The 16,084-nt window shown below is 33.4% G+C and overlaps 3 protein-coding genes across 3 annotated transcripts; 1 reads left to right on the forward strand and 2 right to left on the reverse strand.

Moving 5' to 3' along the window:
- Positions 1–1,997: 1,997 nt before the first annotated feature.
- Positions 1,998–5,784, reverse strand: LOC146904020 (pentatricopeptide repeat-containing protein At3g61360-like). The gene has a single exon (XM_085724748.1). The coding sequence runs from the start codon at positions 5,588–5,590 to the stop codon at positions 4,058–4,060; it is 1,533 nt and encodes a 510-aa protein (XP_085580874.1). The 5' UTR covers positions 5,591–5,784; the 3' UTR covers positions 1,998–4,057.
- LOC146904021 (two pore potassium channel c-like) lies at positions 2,367–2,978 on the reverse strand. Its single transcript, XM_085724750.1, has one exon. The coding sequence runs from the start codon at positions 2,976–2,978 to the stop codon at positions 2,367–2,369; it is 612 nt and encodes a 203-aa protein (XP_085580876.1).
- Positions 5,785–6,518: 734 nt separating the features above from the next.
- Positions 6,519–13,060, forward strand: LOC146904022 (uncharacterized). Its single transcript, XM_085724749.1, has 9 exons — positions 6,519–6,777; positions 8,358–8,412; positions 8,876–8,911; positions 8,994–9,038; positions 9,833–9,916; positions 10,113–10,178; positions 10,503–10,541; positions 12,160–12,259; positions 12,844–13,060. Exons 1-9 carry the CDS (start codon positions 6,581–6,583, stop codon positions 12,996–12,998), a joined length of 777 nt encoding a protein of 258 aa, XP_085580875.1. The 5' UTR covers positions 6,519–6,580; the 3' UTR covers positions 12,999–13,060.
- The last annotated feature ends 3,024 nt before the right edge of the window (positions 13,061–16,084 follow it).

Consider the following 16,084-nt stretch of genomic DNA (forward strand, 5'->3'; position numbering starts at 1 on the left):
AGAGCCAAAATAATCCAAACCCTTAGTTGCACAACTTTAGCTTGTTTTTGATTCTTTATGCTTCTAATGTACTTTGATCATTTCTGCTTCTGACGTAGTTTTAACTTCTGACTTTACATGCTTCTGAACTTGTTTAGCTTCTGAATTCTATAACTGTTTATATTACGTATATTAGTTTTTGCTCTGATTAGCAACTTAGAAGATGGTTATATGCGTTATTTATTTGATTTACATGCTCTGAACCTTTATCCTATGTTTCATCTCTTCTTTTTGTTTAATTCTTTTTGCTAATGACAAAAGGGGGAGTATATGTGATAGTATTTAAAGGCTCTGAGCCCCATTAATAGTATTTGAAAATTTTGAAGATGGTGTCAGATTATAATTTGAGCCAGCTAGAAGATTGATTATTCTATCCCAATATGAATTTATGTAATTAACTGCCAAATTCTTTAGTTTGGAATATTGTTTATTTTATTATGACATTCACTATGTGGAACTGTGAAAGTTTTGGACATTGTATCATATAGACATTAATGTTTTATGTGTGTTCTTATGTAGCTGATATATTGTTTGGCATTATCTACAGCTGAGATAACATTACTTGAGAACAATATCATTATTTACAAATTTTCACAAGACCTGCATTTCTTTGTCACTGGAAGCGATGACGAAAATGAGATTGTTTTAGCTTCAGTTCTTCAGGGCTTCTTTGATGCAATCACCCTTCTGTTGAGGTATTTTGGCTGTAAATTTATATCTAGAATCAATATGTCATGGATCCTATTTTATTCATCATTCCATTTTATAAAGTAATTTTTGTATCATTTATAGGAATAATGTTGACAAAAGAGAGCACTTGAGAACTTGGATCTCATTCTGTTATGCCTTGACGAGATAGTTGATGGAGGGTATGCATTTGGTTTTTAGTCACATTTTGTTACTTTCGTATGAGTTCCATTCGTTTTTTTTAAAAAAAATATTCCCTCACTTGAAGGATGATACTCGAAACAAGTGGACCACTTATCGCCGAAAAAGTTACATCGCACACCATAGATGCCGACTCTGCCTTGTCTGAGCAGGTAGTGCAACATCCTTTCTGTTAACTTCAATTCTGTAGAAAATCCAGTTCATAATTTTCCGTACAGCATGTGGTTGCTAGAATTATTCCTCAACCATGTTTTAGTTTTGAGGACAACAAACAGTTATTATCTTGCTCATTATCACGCAGTTTTGACAGTTAGATTTTAGGATAAAATCATGTTACTTTGGCCTTCGACCTTACTTAACTTTTCATATTGCAGACACTAACTCAAGCATGGGCTACAGCTAGAGAACATTTGACAAGAACCCTTTTAAAATGATGTTTCAACTTTGAATGGAGTGAAGAGAGTTTTGTTATATTTGAGGGACTTTTCTATCTAGACAATTAGTTTTATGCACTCATTTGTTGTAAGTTGCCTTGTTAAGTTGGTATGGCGAGGAAGATCATATGATAAAAGCTGATCTAGGTTTGTTTTATTCTGTTATAGTTCTGGTTTTGTTAGTCAAATACTTGAAATGAGTTATTTTCCTAAATAACCACTTAACACCAATATATGCTTAATTAAGTTCTGGTTTCCCAACATAATTGTGATTGAAACAATTTTCTCCTTTTACCCTGACAAAAGGATTATGCAGAAGAGCTATATAGCATTCGGCTAAAACTTAATTTGGTATGTGTGGATAAACAACTTAATTAAGCATATATTGCATAAGCGCTTATCATATAATATAAGGGCTTATTTATAATCTATTTATATAACAAAAGATAAAATAAAGCCAAACTGTTTTTATATAAGCTACAAACTGTTTTTATAAGCTATTCGGGAGAGCTTATTGAAAAAGCTAAAAACAGCTTATGGAGTATGGAGCATGGAACGGATTGAACACTAAATCACTAGCTTTTTTTTTTTATTTTTTTATATAAAGAATAAAGACATTCATTTTCAAAATGAATATGTACAAAATAATTATTTAACCAACCAAAATTGTCCCCTCCATTACCACAAGATCATATACTGTAATTGATAATACGTTCCATCAAGATCAATTGCAAAATGCCGGCAAAAGAACACAGAATTTCACCAGCATATTGTGCCTCGTCAAGTTACTGATTGTGCGACAAAAGGGTATGAGAGGGGAAATCACCAGCATGTAACTTGATAATCTATTCTCCTTCCTAACCCTCAAAAGAAAAAAGTTTCCATCAAATGTGATCTACACTAATCAGCATGCAACTTGAGAATCTGGCACTCCCTTTTTTACGTGACAACAATGGATTTAGACTCCCCTAGCTCTTTGGATAGCCTCGACGCTGATTGAGCTCATCAATTATGACCCTTCATGAGATCACCAAGTGTTATTTTTCCACAGTTTCCGGTATCTAGTCTATCAATCTTCTCACTGATCTGCATGATGTCCTTCTCAGTCACTTTTCCCATCTCCTTGAGCTTGTATATAACATAGTCTGATTTACTAACAAATCCATTATTGTCTATGTCAGCAGCAAGAAACTCAGCAACAGTCATATCCTGACCAAGAATCCACTTAGCCATCCTCCTATGCCGCTTATCCATTCTCGCCTCAGCCAAATAAAGGAACGCTTGGGCAACTGCAAGCCTAGACACGAGCAGCCAAATTGCGGCGAAGATACGACCATGCAAAGTTTTGAAAGCATGATCACCATACACAACTGTCGTAAAAGACATAACCGAAAGATAAAAAAAATCTACGCATCCAAGCCTTTCAACAAAATGCATAACCGTGACACCAAGTCCAATACAAAGTACCACTACCCCTAATGCCAATGCCACCTCCATCCTAATCCTCATCCTCCCTTTCTTCACATCAACTATATATGACCTCCCATCCTTCTGCCCTCTTCCCTTCACTGTCCTTAACAAATGATTCTCTTGCAAATCAAGAACATAACTAACCATTCCACTCAGCAGTATATCAATAAAACCAACACAAATCAACACAAACAATATAGAGAAAATCTTGGTTGCATTACTATTAGGTTGGTTGCAGTACTATTAGTTGTAATATCACCGTACCCTATTGTACACGTTGTAACTATACAAAAATACAATGCATCAACTATAGGATGAGTTTCAGTTGCTGTAAGCTCAAACCAAGTAAACATAAATATTTAGGTGGCTAGATAAAACAGTAGTGTGTCACTGCGTAAGTGCTGTCACTTGGGATTGCGGTATAATGAAGTAGCTATTCATTTAATTTAATCATAATTTAAAGAATTACTCATGTTAATATACCGGAAGAAATTCACCAAAATCAAACAGTAGCTACAGCCTTGGAAACACCATATGGTAGCTGCAGAGGATCCCGGTTTGTAAATTTCGCTATATATATGAAGTTGCTAAAATTATTCCTATAAACTTGTTTTATATTTTAGGTTGCAATCACATGTCTCCTTTTACCCTGACACAAGGATTATGCAGAAGTACTATATAGCATTGGGCTAAAACTTGATTTGGTATGTTTGCATAAACAGTTAAATCAAGCGTTTATTGCATAAGGGCTTATGTATACGCTATTTCTATAACCAAAGATAAAATAAAGTCAATGTTTTCATAAGCTATCCGGAAGAGATTATGGAAATAACTAAAAACAACTTATGAACATGTCATAAGCTATTTCTATAAGTTCTTCCAAACAAACTCAAACCATAAGCTATTTCTATAAGTTCTTCCAAACAAACTCAAACAAGTACTTACATTCGTAGAGATAAATTCAAATTTGGCAATCCAAAGTCCAAACAGGCCCGAAATGATTATGCATGGAACAGATTGAATACAAAACCACTAGGTCAAACCAACTAAACATAAATATTAGATGGCTAGATAAAATGTAAGTGCGTTAGTTTTGTCACTTGTGGGTATAATGAAGTAGCTATTCATTTAATCATAATTTAAAGAATTACACATGTTAATATACAGGAAAAAACCACCAAAATCAGGCGGCAACAAAATTTATTATATTTGAAATTAAAAAGATGCTACACTATAACCTTGGAGTCAGAAATACCAGTAGCATGTCCTCTAGACGGTGGTAAGACATTTTGCAATTTCTTAATCATCTGATCAAGCTCCTTTAATTTGTCGACATCCCGTGATTGCTTCAAAAGCCTCTCCAGCATTAGAAATGCTGTAGAACTAATATATCTTCCTCTCTCCAACGTTTGTTTCGAGCACGAAAAAGCTTCTTGCACCAAACCCCTTGAACATAACCCAGTTACCAAAAGATCTAAAGCATGAGCATGAGGACAGTGACCTTTCTCCACAAGGTAATTCCATAAACTTAAACTCAAATCAAGACGGCTATTGTGACAAAAATATTTCATCAGCACCACAACTGTCCTTGTTTTCGGAACAAATTTCCTATGAGTCATTTTCAGATAAAGCTCAGACACACCTTCAATCCCTCTTGACTTCATTAATCCTAAGAAAATTGTATGATAAGTTACACCATCCGGCTCAATTTGTTTTTCAATCATCTCATCCATCAACGAAAGCGCAGATACAACATCTCTATTTCTAACCAACGTCGTAATTAAAGCATTATAAGCACCAGAATCAACAACCAAGTTTCTCAATGGAATCTCATTAAACAACTGCCACGCCTTACCCGTATTCTGCACCAACCCTGCTCCATGAATCAACGTAGTAATCGTTTCAACCGACACAACAAACTTCCTACTCTCCATCTCCTCCAAAAGCCTCAAAGCATCACCAAACCTTCCTTTCTTACAATAAGCATCAATCCTAATACCAAAACTCACACTATCCGGCTTAAACCCTCGCTTAACCATCTCATGATAAAACAGCTCAACAGACGTAACATCACCCGTTTCCTTAAACCCTAACAACAAAATATTCATACTCTTCGTATCCGCCTTAAACCTATCCACAAACCTAACAAAAACCGACCTCGCCTCCTTCATTTGCCTCTGCGTCGCAAACGCTTTTAACAACACATTAAACTCATCACTCCCAAACTCTCTCCCAAAAAAAACCTCCTCCTCCATCCTCCTAAACCCATCAAGCGTTTCCTCAAAAGATTGATACTTCGCTATCTTCGCCAACATTATACTCATTGCCTTCAATGTAAGCAAATCAGGATGTGTATTCGCAATTTGTATCAACAAGCTCCAAGCTTTATCGAAGTAACGCATTCTTGTTAGTATATGAAGTGTGATTTCAAGTGAACTTGAACATGGGTTGGTGTGAGTGTTTTTTATAGTGAAATTGAAAAACTCCAATGCTTTGAGACCATTTGAATGCGAAGCGAATAAGCGTATAAGAATGTTTTGGATTAAGGAAGATGGGATTGGTGTTGATGGTGGGAAATAATGGAGGAGTGTTGGGTGTAAGGGTTTTTGTGGAAATGGGTGATTGTTGATGATTGTTGTGATTGTATCTATGTTAGGGAGATTTATGGATTGTGTTGTGAAGAGGTTGTTGAATAGGTATGAGGTTAGTTTTGGAGTGTGGATATGGTTTTTGAGATTGTTGAAGAAGAGTTTGTGCATTTTTTGGTGTTATGGAAGAGACCCACCATGTGTTTGATAAAATGCGTGAAAGGAAACAGAGGAATGAGAAGGGAACTGGAGAACGGAACTTTCTGTAACTTGTTCGTCTTCGCTATAGTTTTTCTTTATTTCTTTCTCTTTTCGATTTCCTTTTTTGAAGGGTGATTTTTGCTTTAATTTTTTTATCCGAAATCACTTTTTTTTTTTTTTCATTTATCTTCTCTATTTTAATTTAATTAAATATTTTTTTAAAATTTTTATCTTTCGTGATTTTATCGTTTGGATGAGGCATTGGGTTATTCTTTGTTTTGTTGGTGATTGTTTGAATTTTGTCTTGTTGTGATGTTTGTTTGATTCTTGTTGAAAGATCGGTTTTATTCAATTACGACTTCAATCAAATGATTTGAATGTCAATGTTGCAAATACATGATATTTTGATCATTTTGATATTTTTCATTATATTTGTAAACATTTTTTTATTATATACAATTAACTTATATGCTGTGAGTTTGTTCACATATTCATCTTTTACGATTTTAACAACGTTGAATATATGAATGTATTTGATATATTCGATTAATTTGAATGGATGGTCGGATCTATACTATTACTTCTTATTTATCTTTTAAAAATGTATTTGGCTTAAGGATCTATATATGAAACCTCAAAGTAGATTCTTAAAAGAGACCAATGAAGGTGATCTTAGCAATTAAAAATGACCACATTTTTTAGAAATAAAAGCTAAGATTCTTTTTTTGAGATAGCAAAGAAATTTATTCTATTTTTTGACAAAAGAATTTCTTTTTAATAATGATATTTGCACCCAAAAAAAAATGGTTGTTGATTTCTTTTAATATATTTTGTTTCCACGTTAGAGTAAAACTTCGGGACATGCAATGGATAAGCCTCTTATAAATCTTTTCACAAAACACAAGAGAAGAACAATAACAAGAACAAGTAGAAGAACCTTGCAACTACTACAAAACAACAATGACCTCTGCAAGTACAACCTTAACCATGTACCAATGTCAATGGTTGTCTTCTTCAACTTCTTCTATGCGTCTTCCTAGTAGGGTTACATGCAAAGTCTCTGAGTCTCATCCTCAGCTTTCAGTATCCACCACAGTTGACAAAACCATCTGCCAAATCAAGAATTCTGGTGTCATTGCTTGTCTCAGAGCCAATAGGTCCCACCTTCCACTTTCTTCTTTGCTTTCATTTTTGTTTCTCTTTCTCATTTTTATCAATTACTTTAGGGGAAGAACAAATAAGTAGAACTAGTTAAAACTTAATTTGGTCCCTTATAATTTTCATATGGAAAAATAATATCCAAATTGTTTATAACTCAATTTTCTCATTTTAATTATAACAGTGAGACTAATTTGTCAGTGTATTATATCTCCCTCTCCTAGTAAACTTTGAGGGACTGAATTATGTTTTTAGTCAACACGTAATCAATTTTTGGGATCAGGGCAAGATGGGAGGGCGTAGAATTTCATTAGTACTTGATGCAATTTTGTGGTTGAATATAGTATCGACATTTCAAATTGAAAGCGTGTTAGAGTGTATCACACGACGATGACACATGCGGTTAGATACAATCACTTTTTTCTTTCTATCGAATTATCGGTGTAATATTAATCGATTGAAGGTATGTTGAGTGGTCGACACAATAATGACATGTGTGTGGTGTGGTTATATACAATCACTTTCATTTTTTTCAAAACTATCAGTGTTACATAGCTAGATTGAAAGTGTTTCTGACAAGAAAATGACAGATATGGTTACATACGTTCACTTTCAATTGTTTGTGTTACATAGGTAGATTGAAAGTGTATTTGAGTGTCCTACACAACCATGACATGTGTGGCTAGATACAATCACTTTCAAATTATTAGTGTTACATAGGTAGATTGTAAGTGTGTTTGAGTGGCCGACACGACAATGATACATGTAGTTACATACAATCACTTTCATTTTTACAAATTTCTCTCGATGTTTACGTGTGTCGGTGTTATTTGTCTTATTCAGTGTTCCTGTCTGTGTAAATAAATGATTTATATGTGTATACATTGAATTGAAGCGTGCATAAAATCTCTGTGGTTCACACACTGTCATAGTTTTCTTCTGTGACATGATTGCTCGGTACTTGCATTAGAATCTACTTTCCTGTAAAAAAAACAAGTTTAGTAATGATGAAAAGGGAGAACACTTTGGTGGTATGCAACATATGAGGTAAGAAGAGACATATGTGCATAAGCCATATGAGGTAGGAAGATGACATTAGTGCATAAGACAAATAACAGCGACACTTGATATAGATGACATCAGTGCATAAGCCATACGGTGTCAAGGATTAGGGAAGTCTATAGTTGCTTGAATAGGAAGAGACAGTGTAGAAATAGTTGAATATCAGAGTGCTAAAATTGAAAGAGGATTAGTCAACTTTAATCAATCAGTGCGTGTTGCGTATTTGTAGATATGTTGCTGAATGTTGATGATGAGAAGGGTATTTTACCTGGTGTATGTCTGCACGCGTGTGTGTTTATGCATTCCCTTTTTGCTGATCATGGACATGTTTTTTCCATGTTATAAGGAGTTAAAGGAACTGGGTTCGGACTCAGGTGAAGGAGAAAATATTAACAATAACAACTAATATTCTAACATTCAGCTATAATGAAAAATTTGACAAGTCACAACTATAGTCGATAAAAATTTTCCCAATCTGTTTATGTTGGCTTACTTTTTGTTTGTCACTTGCATATAGTGCAGAAGTGGCATTGGAAGCTGCAAATGCTGCAATAGCAGGTGGCATTTCAGTTGTAAGTTTACTTTTCATGTTCTTTTATTTTGACTTATTAATGATTTTTAATAATAAAAGAAAATTCAACAACATTTATATGGATTAGTTTCGTATAATACTAATAGTTGAATCACTTCAGATGCTTTTCGACCATCTCGAGAGAAAATTAGTCATCCTTATGCCATTTCAAAATAGAGTTTAATGGTGATACACTATCGGTGTAAATTAGTTTTACATTGACAATCAATGAAAACTTCGTATTGCCACATAAATCCAATTTGTAACCACATCTTAAAATAAATGCAAAATATTGAATTCTCATTAGATGTCAGTGTAAAATTAGTCTACAATGACTGTGCATCTTCCATTCTGTCTTAGATATTCTCTAAGAGAGTGTAAAATTAGTCTACAATGACAATGTAAAATTAGTCTACAATGACAGTGTATATCTGTAACCACATCTTTGTTTTCTTCACATGTAGTTGGAGATTGTGATGTCTACTCCAGGTGTGTTTGAGGTAGGTAACCTAACCTTATTTGCTTCATCAGTTTCCTTGTTTTTGAGGATTAAATTTCGTAATTTGTTTCTTGTTTGTGTAGGTTCTACAGCAGCTGGTGAAGGAGCATCCTAGAATTACTCTAGGGGTATGATTTCATTCTTTAAGTTTCTTTTTGATTTCTTACATTTCATCGGTGTTATATCAAATGAACCGAACTGAAGCTTCTGAATGTGGAAAAAATATTGTTATTCTCTCTGACAAACTCAATGTTCTACTTCTAACTATTGATGCTATAATGTAACCAAAATTTAAGTAACTCTTGATATTTAGAATCTCCGACACACATGAAATTATTATAAGATTGTAATTTTCTCTCTTCAAATTACAAGATATTACTAGCTTGCACATGAATCCTATTGCAAATTGGTATGATTTCTGAGATAGAGATATTGATGTTATAATGAATGAATTGTCGCATAAGATAAGATAGGGATAAGAATGAAAGTTTTAGAGAGAAAAGTGGAGTGGCTTTGCTTCTATTGTAGAAAAGATGGTAGAATCTTGTCTTACGTGTTTTGAACATGTGTGGAGAAGATGTGTAGAAGCATTGGTACGAAGGATAGAATATATTAAAGATATTTCAATAGTTAGAGGTAGAGGTATGGATGCAAGGGAAAACAATGTTCCCGGTGTCCGACACCTACACACGTGGTTACGTTCAATAATTCTATTCTCTCAAATTATTACCAGTGTGAACGGGCTAACGTCGTGTTCAGTATCTGTGTCAGTGCTTAATAGGACATTATGGCTCATCAATACGTGTACCCAGCATGATGAGTGAGAATAACATATAGATGATCAAATATCTATCATTTGCATTACAGAAGATTTACATTTCTTTTCAACGATTGTCTGAACTCAACAGATATCTGCCCTTAGGTTGGAACTGTTCTCAGGATTGAGGATGCAAACACTGCAATTAACGCCGGAGCTAAATTTCTAATGAGTCCGGCAAATGTTAAGGTTTGAAATTTTTTATTTACATTTACTAAATGTCAAATAATACCTACTTGTGCGAAATCACAATGTTATTTTAAAATTATTGTTGTTGTTACTTGTTAGAATTGGCTTTTGCGATTGTTGAATCTCATATTTCAGTATTTAAGGCCATACTAGGATGTCTTACCAATATGCAGTTTTATTTGAACTTGTTTATCAGGATATTTTGGATTATGTTCAAGGTGGTGACATTTTATATATTCCCGGAACAATGACTCCAACCGAAGTAAGTGTCAACTTTTAAGTTCAAGTTGTTAACAGATTTCATGATTTATTCCTGCAATATAAATGTTCAATCCATTGCATTTGACTGTCTATAAGAATTAGGAGAAATCATATTTGATTATCTCTGATATTATTCTATTTCCCTAACTTTAGTTTATTCTCTCCATTTTTATTTTTGATTATGTCATTTTATTAGTCATTGTTACCATCGTAATCCATTTTCGTATATAAAACAGTCCAAGACTGGAGTAGTAAAATGTGAAAGTATTTTTTCCATTTGCTTTTCTACAGAATGTTGTTTAATGATTATTGTTTGCAAATGCAGATATTGTCTGCATATGATGCAGGTGCTAAAATGGTCAAGGTAAGCCTTTCTATTTTCTTTTATGTTTAAATCAATCGAGAACTTTTTCTTCTGTATCTATATGAAACAATGTCAATATAATATTACATTCCAATTTCTTCCCAATACCTCCCAAAGTAAATTCCAAATTGAATCTCAAATTGACGAGTTTAGGGTATATCGACTATATTTAAACTGTTGATACATGGGATATGTCCTGAAAGTTTGTTTATATGTGGGAGGCGTCTCCCGCCTTACTAGCTGGTTTTGTAGGACTGATTTATGTTAAACCTAATTTTAAGATGATATCTATGAAGCACAAATACTCCTCGGATTAGGCCTGTCCCAGTTTGGAAATCTATCTTGTCCGACACTGACATGACACCGCAGGGGCGGTTGCACATATGGGCTATGTGGGGATAAAGCCCCACATGCCTTTTCCCTATTTTTTTTTTTTTTTTTTAATAATAGATATAACACAAAAGAACAAGTTAGTAAATGAGTAAACTATCTTTTTTTTACAATGTGTTTTATGTTTGAATTCCGCAAAGTCATTTGCAATTTTTGATGGGAACAAATTATTGAGGATGTCTGGGTTTTATCCAAATGATTTTATAGATGTGTCGGAAGTGGTGTTACGCCATCAACTTAAAAATTATATTACAAATGTTCGATCTTACCGAAAATTTTCTAAGTTGAAAGAGCTTTCAGATCTTAGTGCAAAATTTGTGGAAACAAATAAATGCAACACATTTGCTATGGTTTATACACTTTTGAAGTTGACTTTGCTTTTGCCGGCAGCAACTGCAAGTGTTGAACGCTTTTTTTTAGCTATGAAAGTTGTGAAGAGTAACTTATGTAACAAAATGGATGATCAGTGGCTAAATGACCATCTTGTAACTTATATAGAAAGAGATGTTCTTTTAACAATTATCAATGATGTCATTTTAACTTGTTTTCAACAAATGGATAGGAGACGAGATTTTCATTGTAATGTATTGTATCAAACAATGTTATTTCTTATTTTTAATATAGTTTGCATTATTTTTTTTTGAAATTTAGCCCCACGTATAACAAAAGTCTGGATCCGCCCCTGTGACACCGACACATATGATTACGTTGAATGATCTCATTTTGTCAAATTATTATCGATGTCGACGTGTTTGTGTCGTGTCCGGTCTCAATGTCTGAGTTTGTGCTTCAAACATAGTCCAGTTATGAGTGTGAAGGAGGTGTCACATTGAATCAGTGTTGTCAATTGAGGATTGCGGAAAACAGCAGTTTGTCCAAGTTACACTACACGACAGAGCTATAGAGTTGCTATTTCAGAATATTTTGTACTAAATAGTGATTTGTTCAAATTCCGCTATGCAATGTAGTTAAATTTGCTAAATTCCTAATGACTCCTGCAAAAACCGCAATTAATGCGGGTGCTAAATTTAACAACACTGCATTGAATGGGATATGACCTCGATATTGAAGAATCTTAAAGTGGACCGAGTGTCCGAGTTCCTCCTAGCTTGCATATTTAGAACTGTCTGATTATGTAGATTCATTTCTACCTTTATACTCTCTGATTTCTTTATTTATACAATAATATAGAGTGCATTCTATGTTAACTTGGTTTTTAATGTGATAGATTTATCCAGTTTCAGCACTTGGAGGATTTCAGTATATAGCAGCACTGAAGAAGCCCTTTCCTCATGTTTCTATGGTTGCTTCTCAGGGAATAACAATAGGTAGTTTAACATTTTCTTCTATTGAGTTATATACATTTGAGTGATTTTAAGTTCTGATGCCGTCTATAACAGAATAAGAGGTTTTTTTGGTGTTAGCAGAAATTTAAATGTCCAAAATTCTCAGATATTACTGTAATCAAAATGTGTTATCATTTGCATAGAAAATTAAAAACAGAAACAAACAAATAAATAATTGCACAGGTGCATCACAGCAACCGATTGCAAACATATTATTTCTCATTCTCAACGTTGGTCTTATTTAAATTTTTCTTTTTTTGGAGCATCTAGACTTGGATCTCGTCTGGAGTCGGCTGCAGACCCGTAGATTAAGAAATAAAAAATTAGCCAATTGTAGACCGTTAAATTAAGAAAGAGACAATTCTACTCTCTTAATCTAACGGTTTGTAGCCGGATGCACGATAAAACAGGTTTCACAGGATCAATTTTGCTTTTTAGGCTATCAAAGATTGCTGCTTATTATTAGAAAGTAAACTCTTCCATACATGTTTGATAGACACAAGTATGCATTTTAATTAGCAGATTAAGTTAACACCATTGGAAAATTTACCTCAAATTGTTTGTAGATTCAATGGAGGAATATATTATGGGAGGAGCATCAGCAGTTGTTTTGTCAGATGCTATATTTGATAAAGAGGCAATTTCTCAATGTAATTTCAGTAAGATATATAAACTTGCACAAACTGCTACCTTGTTGGGTAACCAAGCTGTGAATAAGTGACATTTTTGTAAATATAAATATGGAATGGATGTTGTTTTCTTTTATTCTATGAGGTCTTTGAAGTGTCTGTTGCATTTTATTTTTTAAACATTTTTAGAGTTTGTTAGAGCAGTTAACATACTAGAAGTAGTATTTTGAATCAAGTAACTCAATTCTAATAATTCCACATTTTTCCCTAGCATTGACTATAAATGGACCACTAAGAGACTTTGACACCACATTGACCCATAAACTTATGCCTTGAGATTTTTGGTAATAATGTGGTGTCAAAGTCTCTTAGTGGTCCTAAATGTTTAGTTCATTGTCGCTCCGGCTGCTCGCCAACACTAACAATTCATGAATGACCACACGACATCATTGTATCCCACGGCAAAGGGGAAAACTAGGAAGCTGTTCTATATGATGTTCAATTTCTGGTTGAACTTTGATGCACTATTCATCATATCCAACCTCCCAATTTACTTTAAAATTTTAAAAAAGCTACATGTATTTTTTTTTTTTACATGTTTAAATATATTTTTACTCCTAATTTTTAAAGTTTTTACTAATACTATTTTTTCGAAAAGAAAAAAAACAGAGATAGGAGATTGAATTGTTACAGAAAACAGGACCATGAATAATAGGAAAAACTTGAATTGATACTATAATAGATAGGAGATTGGAAAACACGGTTTTACGAAACTATCAACTAAAGGGACTCTTAAATCTAAGTGAAATGACAACAATGCAGTTTGGAATACTCGTTACAATTGACCATTCGGATGTTTGATAGAGATATGTTGTTGTTTATGTTTCAACTCTAGGAAGAAAAAACAAAAGATAATACCAATGTTCTTTGGCATTCTGGTGTTTATGTTTAATGTTTAAGTTGTTAAATTTCTTATATGATCAAGGTACTTAATAATTCTCTCTTGAAGCTTATTTAAGGTAAGGTGCATTGCACATATTCATATTTATGTTCATTTGAATTTATCATTGTTCAAAGTTTTTGGTGAACAAAACTGGTTTTGATTTTGCGAAACAAGCGAGATTTTGAAAAAAAAAGGTAATATGAGAGTAAAACATTGAATATGAGAAATAGTATGTTTAATTAAAAAGAATTATGGAGTAGTCTTAACAAATTAAACCTAAAATCAATAATGTTAACTGCATAGGGCATAGCTAACCAAGCAATTAATATTAGTTGCATAGTGCATAACTAACCAAATTAATTGTTATGGACATATTTTTTGTTGGCTTTGTGAATATACATACAATACTCACGCCCTAATTTATTTGATCCAAGGCAGTGAAAACATTGTCTCGATATGCATGGGATTCTATACAAGATTAATAACAAAATTTGTTGTCAATCAGTAACTTGACACGTTATTTAGTTTAATCACCAAATCTTTTGTCATATTTTGTAACCAATTAACTGACACGCAGCTAAAGACCCTGCCACATATACTGCTTCACTACTTGATAATGCTTCACTACTTAGATGGTCATGAGAGAAAGAAGCTCCTTACAGCTTAAACACCCCTATTGTGCTCCTTCTATCAATCTTGTATACACACTTGTCAGCATCTGAATAGCCTATTAAATTGAGCTACTCATCCATTTCTATGCTCAAAATCCTCATAGCAGATAGAAAGTGAGTTTTTGAATGGATTATTCGTGAATTCACTTATCCCTACTTGAATTGGGTCGTATCATTTGATAGAATGATAAAGAGAGTTTAGGTTACTATTTATTTTTTGTTGGGCTAAAATATTTTGAACTAATGCATTAATGATATGTTTATAAATTGAACGCAAATTGATCAATACATGTGCTCGATATTATTTCAATTTTATGAATGCACTATATTAACAAGAATTCAATAATATGTTTTTCTTGTAAAAGAAAAATGCAATATGAATTTGCTTCATTTGAGAAGGAATGTCGTTTTTTGTTGTAGAACAAGTAAATGTTTATTTTAATTTGTAAAGGTCTTATACTTCTTTTTTGAAAGAGGTCTTATACTTTTAACTATGATTTTTTTTCCTAATTGAAAATAATGATAAAATATGGAGCGCTACCATCAATTCTGCTAAACATTTGTCATCACACACTTATCTTTGAAATATAGTTCAGAAATCACAACTTGAATAATTGTAGATCTACAAAATAAGATGACATTTATTTCAAATAATATTTCAAAGATTAAGTTGTACAAAAGAGTATATATTGCAAATTGAGAATAAACTACTCCTTATTAGATATTTTTCTATTTGCAAAATACAAGTTCTACAAAGACAATGACCCATTTCAATCCAACCAGAACAAACGATAGCAACTTTCAAGAAAAGCCAACAACTATATTAGTGATGACAGTGCATCAACACTAGTTATTTAGTCATATTTAGGACTTTATTATAGCATTTAGAGAGTCAACTGCAATGAATTCATGGTGAAATCAAGCCAAAACAGGAACAAGAGCTCAAAAGAAGAAACTTCAAGAAACCAAGGAAAATTGCCTAAAATACAAGCATCGTGCCACGTTCTCCTGCATCGTGGCACGTTGAAGGAAGCGTGGGACAAAGGATTCAGCTCTGGAAATTTCGTGGCACGAAGCAATATGCAACGTGCCACGATGGTTGATTTTGTCTGCTGCCACGTAGGATTAATGAAGCATCGTGCCACGTCCAGACCGTAACGTGGCACGATGATGGGCTTTTTCTGAAACCCTAATTTCTTTCTATAAATATCCAGCTGCTAGCAAGGGTTTTGGTACTGATTATTATTGCGATTTTGAGCACTGAGGACGACAGGAGACCAAGGAACGAGCCCTGAATCTCATACCAACACCCCGTTGGTTAGATTTATGTATGTTTTCTCTTGTTATTTCTTATGATTGTTTAGTTATGAGTAGCTAAACCTTTAGTTTGGTTAAGCCATGATGAAACTATTGTAATATATGATTTTGTAGTTGAACTCTCTCTATGATCAATGATATTCAGTTTTTATTCAGAATTACTTGTGTTTATTGCTTTTCATGTTATTGTTTTGTATGACTACTAGCCCTAGCTTCTTGCAATCACATGAATTGATATTAGGAATTG

This window comes from Medicago sativa, chromosome 7 (genome assembly GCF_051527215.1).
Source record: "Medicago sativa cultivar Bolivia chromosome 7, Bolivia_mono, whole genome shotgun sequence".
Classification (NCBI taxonomy): domain Eukaryota; kingdom Viridiplantae; phylum Streptophyta; class Magnoliopsida; order Fabales; family Fabaceae; genus Medicago; species Medicago sativa.

Bases quoted from the DNA above. Each gene is read 5' to 3' on its own strand.
- LOC146904021 (XM_085724750.1), bottom strand. From the start codon at position 2,978: ATGGTTAGTTATGTTCTTGATTTGCAAGAGAATCATTTGTTAAGGACA.
- LOC146904020 (XM_085724748.1), bottom strand. From the start codon at position 5,590: ATGCACAAACTCTTCTTCAACAATCTCAAAAACCATATCCACACTCCA.
- LOC146904022 (XM_085724749.1), top strand. From the start codon at position 6,581: ATGACCTCTGCAAGTACAACCTTAACCATGTACCAATGTCAATGGTTG. The intron at 10,179-10,502 runs GTAAGTGTCAAC...TTGCAAATGCAG, and splicing joins GAACAATGACTCCAACCGAA to ATATTGTCTGCATATGATGC. The intron at 10,542-12,159 runs GTAAGCCTTTCT...TTAATGTGATAG, and splicing joins CAGGTGCTAAAATGGTCAAG to ATTTATCCAGTTTCAGCACT.